Source organism: Salvelinus fontinalis, unplaced genomic scaffold, assembly GCF_029448725.1.
Source record: "Salvelinus fontinalis isolate EN_2023a unplaced genomic scaffold, ASM2944872v1 scaffold_0057, whole genome shotgun sequence".
NCBI classification, from domain to species: Eukaryota; Metazoa; Chordata; class Actinopteri; order Salmoniformes; family Salmonidae; genus Salvelinus; species Salvelinus fontinalis.
In genome coordinates this window covers 257858-275000 of record NW_026600266.1, presented here as the reverse complement: position 1 = coordinate 275000, position 17143 = coordinate 257858, and the positions used below count along the sequence as shown (strand labels likewise).

The window sequence follows — 17143 nt, the reverse complement described above, 5'->3', positions numbered from 1 at the left end:
CCCCCTTATAGCCATGACCCCTCCCCCTTACAGCCATGACCCCTCCCCCTTACAGCCATGACCCCACCCCCTTACAGCCATGACCCCACCCCCTTACAGCCATGACCCCACCCCCTTATAGCCATGACCCCACCCCCTTATAGCCATGACCTCCCCCTTACAACCATGACCTCCCCTTGCCTTACAGCCAGGACCCCCCACTGCCCATTCTGTCATGACTCCCCCACTTACAGCCATGACCCCACCCCCTTACAGCCATGACCCCACCCCCTTACAGCCATGACCCCACCCCCTTACAGCCATGACCTCCCCTTGCCTTACAGCCATGACCCCACCCCCTTACAGCCATGACCTCCCCCTTACAGCCATGACCTCCCCCTTATAGCCATGACCCCTCCCCCTTACAGCCATGACCACCCCCTTACAACCATGACCTCCCCCTTATAGCCATGACCCCACCCCCTTACAGCCATGACCCCACCCCCTTACAGCCATGACCCCACCCCCTTACAGCCATGACCCCACCCCCTTACAGCCATGACCCCACCCCCTTACAGCCATGACCCCACCCCCTTATAGCCATAACCCCACCCCCTTATAGCCATGACCCCACCCCCTTACAGCCATGACCCCACCCCCTTATAGCCATGACCTCCCCTTGCCTTACAGCCATGACCCCCCACTGCCCATTCTGTCATGACTCCCCCACTTACAGCCATGACCCCACCCCATTACAGCCATGACCTCCCCTTGCCTTACAGCCATGACCCCACCCCCTTACAGCCATGACCCCCCCTTACAGCCATGACCTCCCCCTTACAGCCATGACCTCCCCCTTACAGCCATGACCCCCCCCCTTACAGCCATGACCTCCCCCTTACAGCCATGACCTCCCCCTTACAGCCATGACCCCACCCCCTTACAGCCATGACCTCCCCCTTACAGCCATGACCTCCCCCTTACAGCCATGACCCCTCCCCCTTACAGCCATGACCCCCCCTCTCCTTACAGCCATGACCCCACCCCCTTACAGCCATGACCCCATCCCCTTACAGCCATGACCCCATCCCCTTACAGCCATGACCCCACCCCCTTACAGCCATGACCCCACCCCCTTATAGCCATGACCCCACCCCCTTATAGCCATGACCTCCCCTTGCCTTACAGCCATGACCCCACCCCCTTACAGCCATGACCCCACCCCCTTATAGCCATGACCCCACCCCCTTATAGCCATGACCCCACCCCCTTACAGCCATGACCCCACCCCCTTACAGCCATGACCTCCCCCTATTAGCCATGACCCCACCCCCTTATAGCCATGACCCCTCCCCCTTACAGCCATGACCACCCCCTTACAACCATGACCTCCCCCTTATAGCCATGACCCCACCCCCTTACAGCCATGACCCCTCCCCCTTACAGCCATGACCCCTCCCCCTTACAGCCATGACCCCACCCCCTTACAGCCATGACCCCACCCCCTTACAGCCATGACCCCACCCCCTTATAGCCATGACCCCACCCCCTTATAGCCATGACCTCCCCCTTACAACCATGACCTCCCCTTGCCTTACAGCCATGACCCCCCACTGCCCATTCTGTCATGACTCCCCCACTTACAGCCATGACCCCACCCCCTTACAGCCATGACCCCACCCCCTTACAGCCATGACCCCACCCCCTTACAGCCATGACCTCCCCTTGCCTTACAGCCATGACCCCACCCCCTTACAGCCATGACCTCCCCCTTACAGCCATGACCTCCCCCTTATAGCCATGACCCCTCCCCCTTACAGCCATGACCACCCCCTTACAACCATGACCTCCCCCTTATAGCCATGACCCCACCTCCTTACAGCCATGACCCCACCCCCTTACAGCCATGACCCCACCCCCTTACAGCCATGACCCCACCCCCTTACAGCCATGACCCCACCCCCTTACAGCCATGACCCCACCCCCTTATAGCCATGACCCCACCCCCTTACAGCCATGACCCCACCCCCTTATAGCCATGACCCCACCCCCTTATAGCCATGACCCCACCCCCTTACAGCCATGACCCCACCCCCTTATAGCCATGACCTCCCCTTGCCTTACAGCCATGACCCCCCACTTCCCATTCTGTCATGACTCCCCCACTTACAGCCATGACCCCACCCCCTTACAGCCATGACCTCCCCTTGCCTTACAGCCATGACCTCCCCTTGCCTTACAGCCATGACCCCACCCCCTTACAGCCATGACCTCCCCCTTACAGCCATGACCTCCCCCTTACAGCCATGACCTCCCCCTTACAGCCATGACCCCCCCCCTTACAGCCATGACCTCCCCCTTACAGCCATGACCTCCCCCTTACAGCCATGACCTCCCCCTTACAGCCATGACCCCACCCCCTTACAGCCATGACCTCCCCCTTACAGCCATGACCCCTCCCCCTTACAGCCATGACCCCCCCTCTCCTTACAGCCATGACCCCCACTGCCCATTCTGTCATGACTCCCCCACTTACAGCCATGACCCCCACTACCCCTCTACCTTCACAACCCATCTACTCCTCTACCCCTGCTACCTCCTCTACCCCCCTACCCATCAATCCCCTCTACTTTATCTACCTCCACTACCCATCTACCCTCACAACCCATCTACTCCTCTGCCCCTGCTACCTCCTCTACTTATCTACCTCCACGACCCATCTACCCTCACAACCCATCTACTCCTCTACCCCTGCTACCTCCTCTACCCCCCTACCCATCAATCCCCTCTACTTTATCTACCTCCACTACCCATCTACCCTCACAACCCATCTACTCTTCTGCCCCTGCTACCTCCTCTACTTATCTACCTCCACGACCCATCTACCCTCACAACCCATCTACTCCTCTGCCCCTGCTACCTCCTCTACTTATCTACCTCCTCTACCCATCTACCCTCACAACCCATCTACTCCTCTACCCCTGCTACCTCCTCTACCCCCCTACCCATCAATCCCCTCTACTTTATCTACCTCCACTACCCATCTACCCTCACAACCCATCTACTCCTCTGCCCCTGCTACCTCCTCTACTCCACTACCCATCAATCCCCTCTACTTTATCTACCTCCACTACCCATCTACCCTCACAACCCATCTACTCCTCTGCCCCTGCTACCTCCTCTACTTATCTACCTCCACGACCCATCTACCCTCACAACCCATCTTCTCCTCTACCCCTGCTACCTCCTCTACCTCCACGACCCTCTCTACTCATCTACCTCCTTTACCCCTCTACCCCCTCTGCCTCCTCTACCCCCTCTACTTGGGGGGGGAAGCTAGCCTAGTGGTTAGAGCGTTGGACTAGTAAACGAAATCCCTGAGCTGACAAGGTAAAAATCTGTCGTTCTGCCCCTGAACAAGGCAGTTAACCCACTGTTCCTAGGCCGTCATTGAAAATAAGAATTTGTTCTTAACTGACTTGCCAAGTTAAAGGTAAAATAAAATACAATTTTTAAAATACCTCCTCTACCCCTCTCCTTTACCTACTCCACAAAAGCCACCATTGTTTCTAGTGCAGGAGGCAGAGAGCAGCAGTTAGGATCCGTCCCTAATGGCCCCCTATTCCCTATATAGTGCACTACTTAGGACCAGGGTCCAAAAGTAGTGCACTAAATAGAGAATAGGGGGCCATTTGGGGTGCAGACTTGCAGACCAAGGCAGAGCATGCCATGCCAACACAGGCCTGCTGGAATAACACAACACACAGTGGTTGGACAGCAGACTTAACATGCAAACCCAGCTCTCTCTACTAAAACTCTGCTCTTAAAAATCACACTCTCTCTCTCCTCTGCCACCTGCCCCTCTTTCTCTCCTCTTTTTCTCCCTCCTCCCTCCCTCTCAATCTCTCTCCCTCCCTCTCTCTCTCCTCTTCCTCCTCCCAGCCGCCTCTTCCTCTCCTCGCCGTGCCGCATCAGATATGGAGCAGGCCCGCCCGCAGACCAGCGGGGAGGAGGAGCTACAACTGCAGCTGGCTCTGGCCATGAGCCGAGAGGAGAGTGAAAAGGTAACACACACGCTCAAACAGTACACACACACACACCACACACACTGAACAAGAGGCACTGACACACTCTGACTACATGCAGTGTGAGAATGTTATGAACGTGGCTGCCTCCCACTCATACACACTCCCCTGCAGAGCTCAAATCTCCCCCCCCCCCCCCCCCCCCTCTCTCTCTGTCTCTCTCTCTGTCCTCTAAGTGTCATCCATTTCGCGGAGCCTTTTATAGAAACCAATATCACCCCTCTCTCCTTGTGATGCGATCTATAACACCTGGCCAATCAAAGACACTGATACTCAGAGTTGGCCGCCGATCTGGCCAATTACAGAGTGCGATGCTGCAGAGTGATCCGCCGGCAGCTGTGCTGAGTGAATGAGTGACTGGACTGGACAGGGTGGAGCTATTGATCCACTGTTAGCTAGCCTGGTATTGATGGCACTGTTAGCTAGCCTGGTATTGATCCAGTGTTAGCTAGCCTGGTATTGATGGCACTGAATGCCCTCTGTGCCTCTGTGTTGTTAGATGGTGCACACTGCACCGAGGCCTGCGACTAAAAAACACACAATCTCTTAGCTCCTTTTATAAAACACCCAAAGTCTTAGCTCCTTTTATAAAACACACAAAGTCTTAGCTCCTTTTATAAAACACCCAATCTCTTAGCTCCTTTTATAAAACACACAATCTCTTAGCTCCTTTTGTAAAATACCCAATCTCTTAGGTCCTTTTATAAAACACCCAATCTCTTAGGTCCTTTTGTAAAACACCCAATCTCTTAGGTCCTTTTGTTTTTTATTTTTTTATTTTACCGTTATTTTACCAGGTAAGTTGACTGAGAACACGTTCTCATTTGCAGCAACGACCTGGGGAATAGTTACAGGGGAGAGGAGGGGGATGAATGAGCCAATTGTAAACTGGGGATTATTAGGTGACCATGATGGTTTGAGGGCCAGATTGGGAATTTAGTAAAATACCCAATCTCTTAGCTCCTTTTGTAAAACACACAAAGTCTTAGCTCCTTTTGTAAAACACACAATCTCTTAGGTCCTTTTGTAAAACACCCAATCTCTTAGCTCCTTTTGCAAAACACCCAATCTCTTAGCTCCTTTTATAAAACACCCAATCTCTTAGGTCCTTTTGTAAAACACACAAAAACTCATAATTGACAAACTTTATAAGCTGAATATTGGTAAACTTTTACAGACTTTCAATTTCCAGTTGTTAGTCCAACTCCTAACACAGAGCTTATTCAACTACTGGCCGTCGAGAGACAAATGATTTCAGGTTTTCTTTTCTACCCGTTAATTTATCAATGTCATTTATTGGTCAGAGTCCACTCACCTGGTGTCCCTGATCCCTGACTAGAAACAAATGAAAACCAGAAGTGTTTTGAGTGCAGTTAGCCCTGCTAATAACACGACCCCCTTTAACACTCCAGCCTGCTCCCCCGGTGGACATTGATGACCAGACCCAGCTCCAGATCGCCCTGAGCCTCAGCAAGGAGGAAGCTCAGAAGGTACTGCTGAGATGTAGCTCCTCTGGCCCCCTGCATCCTCAACCCTAACTAGGGTTGTAAAAATCCAGAAACATTCCCAAAATCCCCAGGTTTCCCATAAATCCCGGTTGGAGATCTCTCTCCCTCTATATTCCCTCCTCATTCTGGGAATCCTTCAACTGGGATTTCTGGGAAATTAGGGAATTTCAGGAAAGTTACGAGAATTTTGCAATGCTAAACCTAACCCTAACCAAACCATTCTACCTCCTGTTGCTGCTGCAAGCTCTCTCTCTCTCTCTCTTGCTCACTCTCTTAGACCTGTGGGTCAAATGAACTTTGACCCTGGTTCCTGAACAGCCAAACAGCTTGCTGTGCTGCCCCTTTTCTCTCGTCACAGATGGGATAAGGCTGCATCCTTTTGTTTCCACTAACCAATAGCACCATCTCCCTCTCTCTGTAGACCAATGGTATGAGATCCCGCCCTCTGACCTCTTCTGGTGTACACGCCAATCCCTGTCTCGGGGAGGGTCAAAGAGGGCTTGCCTTCCATGCAGTGTATCAACAATGGTGGCGTTCCAGGTCATCTATTTTGCACATCTCAGCAACCACATGTGATACAGTGTTCTTCTGAGATTCGCAGTGCGTCTGTAAGAAAGACAACCTGGAACTGCACCAATGTGAATATCAAGGCAGGTTAGGAAGTGTTTTTATTTATCCACCAACGATTGATTTGTTTTTCCTCTCCTCCACTCCGCCGATTGGCTCCCTTATAGCCGGCCTCGCCTCCTCCGGTTGCCTTGGATATGGATGAAGAGAGACAGCTCCAGATCGCCCTGAGCCTGAGCAAAGAGGAGCACCAGCAGGTAGTGCCCCTGGCCCTATCCCAGATGGCATCCTAGTCACTATGTAGTGCACTGCGCTATAGTGGCCTGGTGGAACCAGCCTGATCTCACCAGCTCACATTATGGCGGAGTGAGACAGAAACATGAGTGCAGAGGTCAGACTGCTTGACCAGACTAGCCACATAGGTCTCGGGCCCAAAGTAGTGCACTACATAGGGACTAGGTTTGGCCCACTGAGAGGTGAAGGTGGGGAGCATGTTCTCTCCCCCTGAACCCCCTGTGTCTTTAACTCTTCGTGTCCTTCAGCTCTACTCAACACCTCTCTGGCTTCCTTTCCTTCTGTCTGTCTGGCTGCTCATCACCGTGTTTTACTCTCTAGACTGGGAACTCACTCTGCTTCTCTAGACTGGGAACTCACTAGACTGGGAACTCACTCTGTTTCTCTAGACTGGGAACTCACTAGACTGGGAACTCACTCTTCTCCTCTAGACTGGGAACTCACTAGACTGGGAACTCACTCTGCTTCTCTAGACTGGGAACTCACTCTGCTTCTCTAGACTGGGAACTCACTCTGCTTCTCTAGACTGGGAACTCACTCTGTTTCTCTAGACTGGGAACTCACTCTGCTTCTCTAGACTGGGAACTCACTCTGCTTCTCTAGACTGGGAACTCACTCTGCTTCTCTAGACTGGGAACTCACTCTGCTTCTCTTGACTGGGAACTCACTCTTTCTCTAGACTGGGAACTCACTAGACTGGGAACTCACTCTGTTTCTCTAGACTTGGAACTCACTCTGCTTCTCTAGACTGGGAACTCACTCTGCTTCTCTAGACTGGGAACTCACTCTGCTTCTCTAGACTGGGAACTCACTCTGTTTCTCTAGACTGGGAACTCACTAGACTGGGAACTCACTCTGCTTCTCTAGACTGGGAACTCACTAGACTGGGAACTCACTCTGCTTCTCTAGACTGGGAACTCACTAGACTGGGAACTCACTCTGCTTCTCTAGACTGGGAACTCACTAGACTTGGAACTCACTCTGTTCCTCTAGACTCGGAACTCACTCTGTTTCTCTTGACTGGGAACTCACTCTGTATCTCTAGACTGGGAACTCACTCTGTATCTCTAGACTGGGAACTCACTATGTTTCTCTAGACTGGGAACTCACTAGACTGGGAACTCACTCTGTTCCTCTAGACCTGGAACTCACTCTGTTTCTCTTGACTGGGAACTCACTCTGTTTCTATTGACTGGGAACTCACTCTGTTTCTCTTGACTGGGAACTCACTCTGTTCCTCTAGACTTGGAACTCACTCTGGTTCTCTAGACTGGGAACCCACTCTGTTTCTCTAGACTGGGAACTCACTCTGTTTCTCTAGACTGGGAACTCACTCTGCTTCTCTAGACTGGGAACCCACTCTGCTTCTCTAGACTGGGAACCCACTCTGTTTCTCTAGACTTGGAACTCACTCTGCTCCTCTAGACTTGGAACTCACTCTGTTCCTCTAGACGTGGAACTCACTCTGTTCCTCTAGACTTGGAACTCACTCTGCGTCTCTAGACTGGGAACTCACTCTGCTTCTCTAGACTGGGAACCCACTCTGCTTCTCTAGACTGGGAACCCACTCTGTTTCTCTAGACTGGGAACTCACCCTGTTCCTCTCGACTGGGAACTCACTCTGTTCCTCTAGACTGGGAACCCACTCTCTTCCTCTAGACTGGGAACTCACTCTGTTCCTCTAGACTGGGAACCCACTCTGTTTCTCTAGACTGGGAACCCACTCTGTTCCTCTAGACTGGGAACTCACTCTGTTCCTCTAGACTGGGAACCCACTCTGTTCCTCTAGACTGGGAACCCACTCTGTTCCTCTAGACTGGGAACTCACTCTGCTTCTGTAGCTCCACTGGGTTTTACTGCTTCTTTGTTGTTCTCTCTCTACCCCCCCTCTCTCTAACCCCCCCTCTCTCTACCCACTCTCTCTCTCTCTACCCCCCCTCTCTCTCTCTACCCCCCTCTCTATCTCTCTCTCTACCCCCCCTCTCTATCTCTACCCTCTATCTCTCTCTCTCTCTCTACCCCCCTCTCTTTGTCTCTGTCTCTCTCTCTACCCCCCTCTCTCTGTCTCTCTCTCTCTCTACCCCCTCTCTCTGTCTCTCTCTCTCTACCCCCCTCTCTTTCTCTTTCTCTGTCTGTCTCTCTCTCTCTACCCCCCCTCTCTCTCTCTCTACCCCCCCTCTCTGTCTCTCTCTCTCTACCCCCTCTCTCTGCCAGGGTGGCACAATGGAAGCAGTTACTCACTGAGTGACTGGTGCTCTCCTCTCTTCTCTGATCGGAGTAGACTCTCTGTCACTGTCTGTCTCTCTTTCTTGTCTTGTCCAGCTTCTAGACATGTGTTGTTGTTGTGTGACCTGTGCATGTGTTGTGTTTAGTGGTCTGTGTTGTTGTGGTCTAGTGGTCTGTGTTGTTGTGGTCTAGTGGTCTGTGTTGTTGGGGTCTAGTAGTCTGTGTTGTTGGGGTCTAGTGGTCTGTGTTGTTGTGGTCTAGTAGTCTGTGTTGTTGTGGTCTAGTGGTCTGTGTTGTTGGGGTCTAGTAGTCTGTGTTGTTGGGGTCTAGTGGCCTGTGTAGTTGTGGTCTAGTAGTCTGTGTTGTTGTGGTCTAGTGGCCTGTGTTGTTCTGGTCTAGTAGTCTGTGTTGTTGTGGTCTAGTGGTCTGTGTTGTTGTGGCCTGTGTTGTTGTGGTCTAGTGGCCTGTGTTGTTGTGGTCTAGTGGTCTGTGTTGTTGTGGTCTAGTAGTCTGTGTTGTTGTGGTCTAGTAGTCTGTGTTGTTGTGGTCTAGTGGTCTGTGTTGTTGTGGTCTAGTGGTCTGTGTTGTTGTGGTCTAGTGGCCTGTGTTGTTGTGGTCTAGTGGTCTGTGTTGTTGTGGTCTGTGTTGTTGTGGTCTAGTAGTCTGTGTTGTTGTGGTCTGTGTTGTTGTGGTCTAGTGGTCTGTGTTGTTGTGGTCTAGTAGTCTGTGTTGTTGTGGTCTAGTAGTCTGTGTTGTTGTGGTCTAGTAGTCTGTGTTGTTGTGGTCTGTGTTGCTGTGGTCTAGTGGTCTGTGTTGTTGTGGTCTAGTGTGCACTACTTTAGACCAGAGGCCTATTCCCTACATAGTGCACTACATTAGACCATAGCCCTATTCCCTATATAGTGCACTACTTTAGACCATAGCCCTATTCCCTATATAGTGCACTACTTTAGACCAGAGTCAAAGCACTACATTTGTTCCCTATATAGTGCCCTCTGGGTCCTGGTCCCATAATGCACTGTATATGGAAATAGGGGGCCATTTGGTAGACAGCAAATGTGTGTGTGTTAGAATCAGTGAGCATGTCTCCGAGCCATGTCATGCCTAACAGCGTCCATGTGTCTGTGTGTGTTGCCAGGAGCAGCGGAGTCGCCAAGGAGACGAGTCGTTGCTCCAAAAAGCTCTGGAGGAGAGTAAACGAGAGGCGGCGTCTGGTGGAATTGGGGTAGGAACAGTTACCACACCGTACTACTCTGTATAACCTACAGTATATAACAGTTACCACACCGTACTACTCTATGTAACCTACAGTATATAACAGTTACCACACCATACTACTGTGTAACCTACAGTATATAACAGTTACCACACCGTACTACTCTGTATAACCTACAGTATATAACAGTTACCACACCGTACTACTCTGTGTAACCTACAGTATATAACAGTTACCACACCGTACTACTCTGTAACCTACAGTATATAACAGTTACCACACCGTACTACTCTGTGTAACCTACAGTATATAACAGTTACCACACCGTACTACTCTGTGTAACCTACAGTATATAACAGTTAACACACCGTACTACTCTGTGTAACCTACAGTATATAACAGTTACCACACCGTACTACTCTGTATAACCTACAGTATATAACAGTTACCACACCGTACTACTCTGTATAACCTACAGTATATAACAGTTACCACACCGTACTAATCTATGTAACCTACAGTATATAACAGTTACCACATCGTACTGTAACCTACAGTATATAACAGTTACCACACCGTACTACTCTGTATAACCTACAGTATATAACAGTTACCACACCGTACTACTCTATGTAACCTACAGTATATAACAGTTACCACACCGTACTATAACCTACAGTATATAACAGTTACCACACCGTACTATAACCTACAGTATATAACAGTTACCACACCGTACTACTCTATATAACCTACAGTATATAACAGTTACCACACCGTACTACTCTATATAACCTACAGTATATAACAGTTACCACACCGTACTACTCTATATAACCTACAGTATATAACAGTTACCACACCGTACTACTCTGTATAACCTACAGTATATAACAGTTACCACACCGTACTACTCTATATAACCTACAGTATATAACAGTTACCACACCGTACTACTCTGTATAACCTACAGTATATAACAGTTACCACACCGTACTACTCTATATAACCTACAGTATATAACAGTTACCACACCGTACTGTAACCTACAGTATATAACAGTTACCACACCGTACTACTCTGTATAATCTACAGTATATAACAGTTACCACACCGTACTGTAACCTACAGTATATAACAGTTACCACACCGTACTACTCTGTAACCTACAGTATATAACAGTTACCACACCGTACTGTAACCTACAGTATATAACAGTTACCACACCGTACTACTCTGTGTAACCTACAGTATATAACAGTTACCACACCGTACTACTCTGTATAACCTACAGTATATAACAGTTACCACACCGTACTACTCTGTATAACCTACAGTATATAACAGTTACCACACCGTACTACTCTGTATAACCTACAGTATATAACAGTTACCACACCGTACTACTCTGTAACCTACAGTATATAACAGTTACCACACCGTACTACTCTGTGTAACCTACAGTATATAACAGTTACCACACCATACTACTCTGTATAACCTACAGTATATAACAGTTACCACACCGTACTACTCTATATAACCTACAGTATATAACAGTTACCACATCGTACTACTCTGTATAACCTACAGTATATAACAGTTACCACACCGTACTACTCTGTAACCTACAGTATATAACAGTTACCACACCGTACTGTAACCTACAGTATATAACAGTTACCACACCGTACTACTCTGTAACCTACAGTATATAACAGTTACCACACCGTACTACTCTGTGTAACCTACAGTATATAACAGTTACCACACCGTACTGTAACCTACAGTATATAACAGTTACCACACCGTACTACTCTGTATAACCTACAGTATATAACAGTTACCACACCGTACTACTCTGTATAACCTACAGTATATAACAGTTACCACACCGTACTACTCTATGTAACCTACAGTATATAACAGTTACCACACCGTACTGTAACCTACAGTATATAACAGTTACCACACCGTACTACTCTGTATAACCTACAGTATATAACAGTTACCACACCGTACTACTCTGTAACCTACAGTATATAACAGTTACCACACCGTACTACTCTGTGTAACCTACAGTATATAACAGTTACCACACCGTACTGTAACCTACAGTATATAACAGTTACCACACCGTACTACTCTGTATAACCTACAGTATATAACAGTTACCACACCGTACTACTCTGTATAACCTACAGTATATAACAGTTACCACACCGTACTACTCTGTAACCTACAGTATATAACAGTTACCACACCGTACTACTCTATGTAACCTACAGTATATAACAGTTACCACACCGTACTGTAACCTACAGTATATAACAGTTACCACACCGTACTACTCTATGTAACCTACAGTATATAACAGTTACCACACCGTACTGTAACCTACAGTATATAACAGTTACCACACCGTACTACTCTGTGTAACCTACAGTATATAACAGTTAACACACCGTACTACTCTGTATAACCTACAGTATATAACAGTTACCACACCGTACTGTAACCTACAGTATATAACAGTTACCACACCGTACTACTCTGTATAACCTACAGTATATAACAGTTACCACACCGTACTACTCTGTATAACCTACAGCATATAACAGTTACCACACCGTACTATAACCTACAGTATATAACAGTTAATACACCGTACTACTCTGTATAACCTACAGTATATAACAGTTACCACACCGTACTACTCTGTAACCTACAGTATATAACAGTTACCACACCGTACTACTCTATGTAACCTACAGTATATAACAGTTACCACACCGTACTGTAACCTACAGTATATAACAGTTACCACACCGTACTACTCTGTGTAACCTACAGTATATAACAGTTACCACACCGTACTACTCTATGTAACCTACAGTATATAACAGTTAACACACCGTACTGCTCTATGTAACCTACAGTATATAACAGTTACCACACCGTACTACTCTGTATAACCTACAGTATATAACAGTTACCACACCGTACTACTCTGTATAACCTACAGTATATAACAGTTACCACACCGTACTACTCTGTAACCTACAGTATATAACAGTTACCACACCGTACTACTCTGTAACCTACAGTATATAACAGTTACCACACCGTACTACTCTGTGTAACCTACAGTATATAACAGTTACCACACCGTACTACTCTGTATAACCTACAGTATATAACAGTTACCACACCGTACTACTCTGTGTAACCTACAGTATATAACAGTTACCACACCGTACTACTCTGTATAACCTACAGTATATAACAGTAACCACACCGTACTACTCTATGTAACCTACAGTATATAACAGTTACCACACCGTACTACTCTGTATAACCTACAGTATATAACAGTTACCACACCGTACTACTCTGTAACCTACAGTATATAACAGTTACCACACCGTACTGTAACCTACAGTATATAACAGTTACCACACCGTACTACTCTGTATAACCTACAGTATATAACAGTTACCACACCGTACTGTAACCTACAGTATATAACAGTTACCACACCGTACTACTCTGTATAACCTACAGTATATAACAGTTACCACACCGTACTACTCTGTAACCTACAGTATATAACAGTTACCACACCGTACTGTAACCTACAGTATATAACAGTTAACACACCGTACTGTAACCTACAGTATATAACAGTTACCACACCGTACTACTCTGTGTAACCTACAGTATATAACAGTTACCACACCGTACTGTAACCTACAGTATATAACAGTTACCACACCATACTACTCTGTGTAACCTACAGTATATAACAGTTACCACACCGTACTGTAACCTACAGTATATAACAGTTAACACACCGTACTGTAACCTACAGTATATAACAGTTACCACACCGTACTACTCTGTGTAACCTACAGTATATAACAGTTACCACACCGTACTACTCTGTGTAACCTACAGTATATAACAGTTACCACACCGTACTATAACCTACAGTATATAACAGTTACCACACCGTACTACTCTGTATAACCTACAGTATATAACAGTTACCACACCGTACTACTCTGTATAACTTACAGTATATAACAGTTACCACACCGTACTACTCTGTGTAACCTACAGTATATAACAGTTACCACACCGTACTCCTCTGTATAACCTACAGTATATAACAGTTAACACACCGTACTACTCTGTGTAACCTACAGTATATAACAGTTACCACACCGTACTACTCTGTGTAACCTACAGTATATAGCAGTTACCACACCGTACTGTAACCTACAGTATATAACAGTTACCACACCGTATTGTAACCTACAGTATATAACAGTTACCACACCGTACTACTCTGTATAACCTACAGTATATAACAGTTACCACACCGTACTACTCTGTAACCTACAGTATATAACAGTTACCACACCGTACTACTCTGTATAACCTACAGTATATAACAGTTACCACACCGTACTACTCTGTATAACCTACAGTATATAACAGTTACCACACCGTACTACTCTGTGTAACCTACAGTATATAACAGTTACCACACCGTACTACTCTGTGTAACCTACAGTATATAACAGTTACCACACCGTACTGTAACCTACAGTATATAACAGTTAACACACCGTACTACTCTGTGTAACCTACAGTATATAACAGTTACCACACCGTACTACTCTATGTAACCTACAGTATATAACAGTTACCACACCGTACTGTAACCTACAGTATATAACAGTTACCACACCGTACTATAACCTACAGTATATAACAGTTACCACACCGTACTATAACCTACAGTATATAACAGTTACCACACCGTACTATAACCTACAGTATATAACAGTTACCACACCGTACTGTAACCTACAGTATATAACAGTTACCACACCGTACTATAACCTACAGTATATAACAGTTAACACACCGTACTACTCTGTATAACCTACAGTATATAACAGTTACCACACCGTACTACTCTATGTAACCTACAGTATATAACAGTTACCACACCGTACTACTCTGTGTAACCTACAGTATATAACAGTTACCACACCGTACTACTCTGTGTAACCTACAGTATATAATAGTTACCACACCGTACTGTAACCTACAGTATATAACAGTTACCACACCGTACTACTCTGTAACCTACAGTATATAACAGTTACCACACCGTACTACTCTGTATAACCTACAGTATATAACAGTTACCACACCATACTACTCTGTGTAACCTACAGTATATAACAGTTACCACACCATACTACTCTGTGTAACCTACAGTATATAACAGTTACCACACCGTACTACTCTGTATAACCTACAGTATATAACAGTTACCACACCGTACTGTAACCTACAGTATATAACAGTTACCACACCGTACTACTCTGTATAACCTACAGTATATAACAGTTACCACACCGTACTGTAACCTACAGTATATAACAGTTACCACACCGTACTGTAACCTACAGTATATAACAGTTACCACATCGTACTACTCTGTAACCTACAGTATATAACAGTTACCACACCGTACTACTCTGTATAACCTACAGTATATAACAGTTACCACACCGTACTACTCTGTATAACCTACAGTATATAACAGTTACCACACCGTACTACTCTGTAACCTACAGTATATAACAGTTACCACACCGTACTACTCTATGTAACCTACAGTATATAACAGTTACCACACCGTACTACTCTATGTAACCTACAGTATATAACAGTTACCACACCGTACTACTCTGTGTAACCTACAGTATATAACAGTTACCACACCGTACTACTCTGTAACCTACAGTATATAACAGTTACCACACCGTACTGTAACCTACAGTATATAACAGTTACTACACCGTACTACTCTGTAACCTACAGTATATAACAGTTACCACACCATACTACTCTGTGTAACCTACAGTATATAACAGTTACCACACCGTACTACTCTGTATAACCTACAGTATATAACAGTTACCACACCGTACTACTCTGTATAACCTACAGTATATAACAGTTAACACACCGTACTACTCTGTGTAACCTACAGTATATAACAGTTACCACACCGTACTACTCTATATAACCTACAGTATATAACAGTTACCACACCGTACTACTCTGTGTAACCTACAGTATATAACAGTTAATACACCGTACTACTCTGTATAACCTACAGTATATAAGTTACCACACCGTACTGTAACCTACAGTATATAACAGTTACCACACCGTACTATAACCTACAGTATATAACAGTTACCACACCGTACTATAACCTACAGTATATAACAGTTAACACACCGTACTACTCTGTATAACCTACAGTATATAACAGTTACCACACCGTACTACTCTGTGTAACCTACAGTATATAACAGTTACCACACCGTACTGTAACCTACAGTATATAACAGTTACCACACCGTACTATAACCTACAGTATATAACAGTTACCACACCGTACTACTCTGTGTAACCTACAGTATATAACAGTTACCACACCGTACTACTCTGTGTAACCTACAGTATATAACAGTTACCACACCGTACTACTCTGTAACCTACAGTATATAACAGTTACCACACCGTACTACTCTATGTAACCTACAGTATATAACAGTTACCACACCGTACTACTCTGTATAACCTACAGTATATAACAGTTACCACACCGTACTACTCTGTGTAACCTACAGTATATAACAGTTACCACACCGTACTACTCTATATAACCTACAGTATATAACAGTTACCACACCGTACTACTCTGTATAACCTACAGTATATAACAGTTAACACACCGTACTACTCTGTGTAACCTACAGTATATAACAGTTAACACACCGTACTACTCTGTATAACCTACAGTATATAACAGTTACCACACCGTACTACTCTATATAACCTACAGTATATAACAGTTACCACACCGTACTACTCTGTAACCTACAGTATATAACAGTTACCACACCGTACTACTCTGTGTAACCTACAGTATATAACAGTTACCACACCGTACTGTAACCTACAGTATATAACAGTTAACACACCGTACTACTCTGTGTAACCTACAGTATATAACAGTTACCACACCGTACTACTCTATATAACCTACAGTATATAACAGTTACCACACCGTACTACTCTGTGTAACCTACAGTATATAACAGTTAATACACCGTACTACTCTGTATAACCTACAGTATATAAGTTACCACACCGTACTGTAACCTACAGTA

The 17143-nt window shown here is 45.9% G+C and overlaps 1 protein-coding gene across 2 annotated transcripts in view; it reads left to right on the top strand.

Moving 5' to 3' along the window:
- LOC129842626 (epsin-3-like) overlaps positions 1-17143 on the top strand; it is a 71844-nt gene that overhangs the window by 27989 nt on the left and 26712 nt on the right. Inside the window, exons 7-10 of one of the 2 annotated variants that reach the window (XM_055911245.1) lie at positions 3922-4043; positions 5477-5554; positions 6307-6396; positions 9798-9884. In XM_055911245.1, coding sequence (XP_055767220.1) covers positions 3922-4043; positions 5477-5554; positions 6307-6396; positions 9798-9884 — 377 coding nt within the window. The remainder of the gene's footprint in view (positions 1-3921; positions 4044-5476; positions 5555-6306; positions 6397-9797; positions 9885-17143) is intronic. The other variant, XM_055911246.1, reaches the window with a different exon arrangement.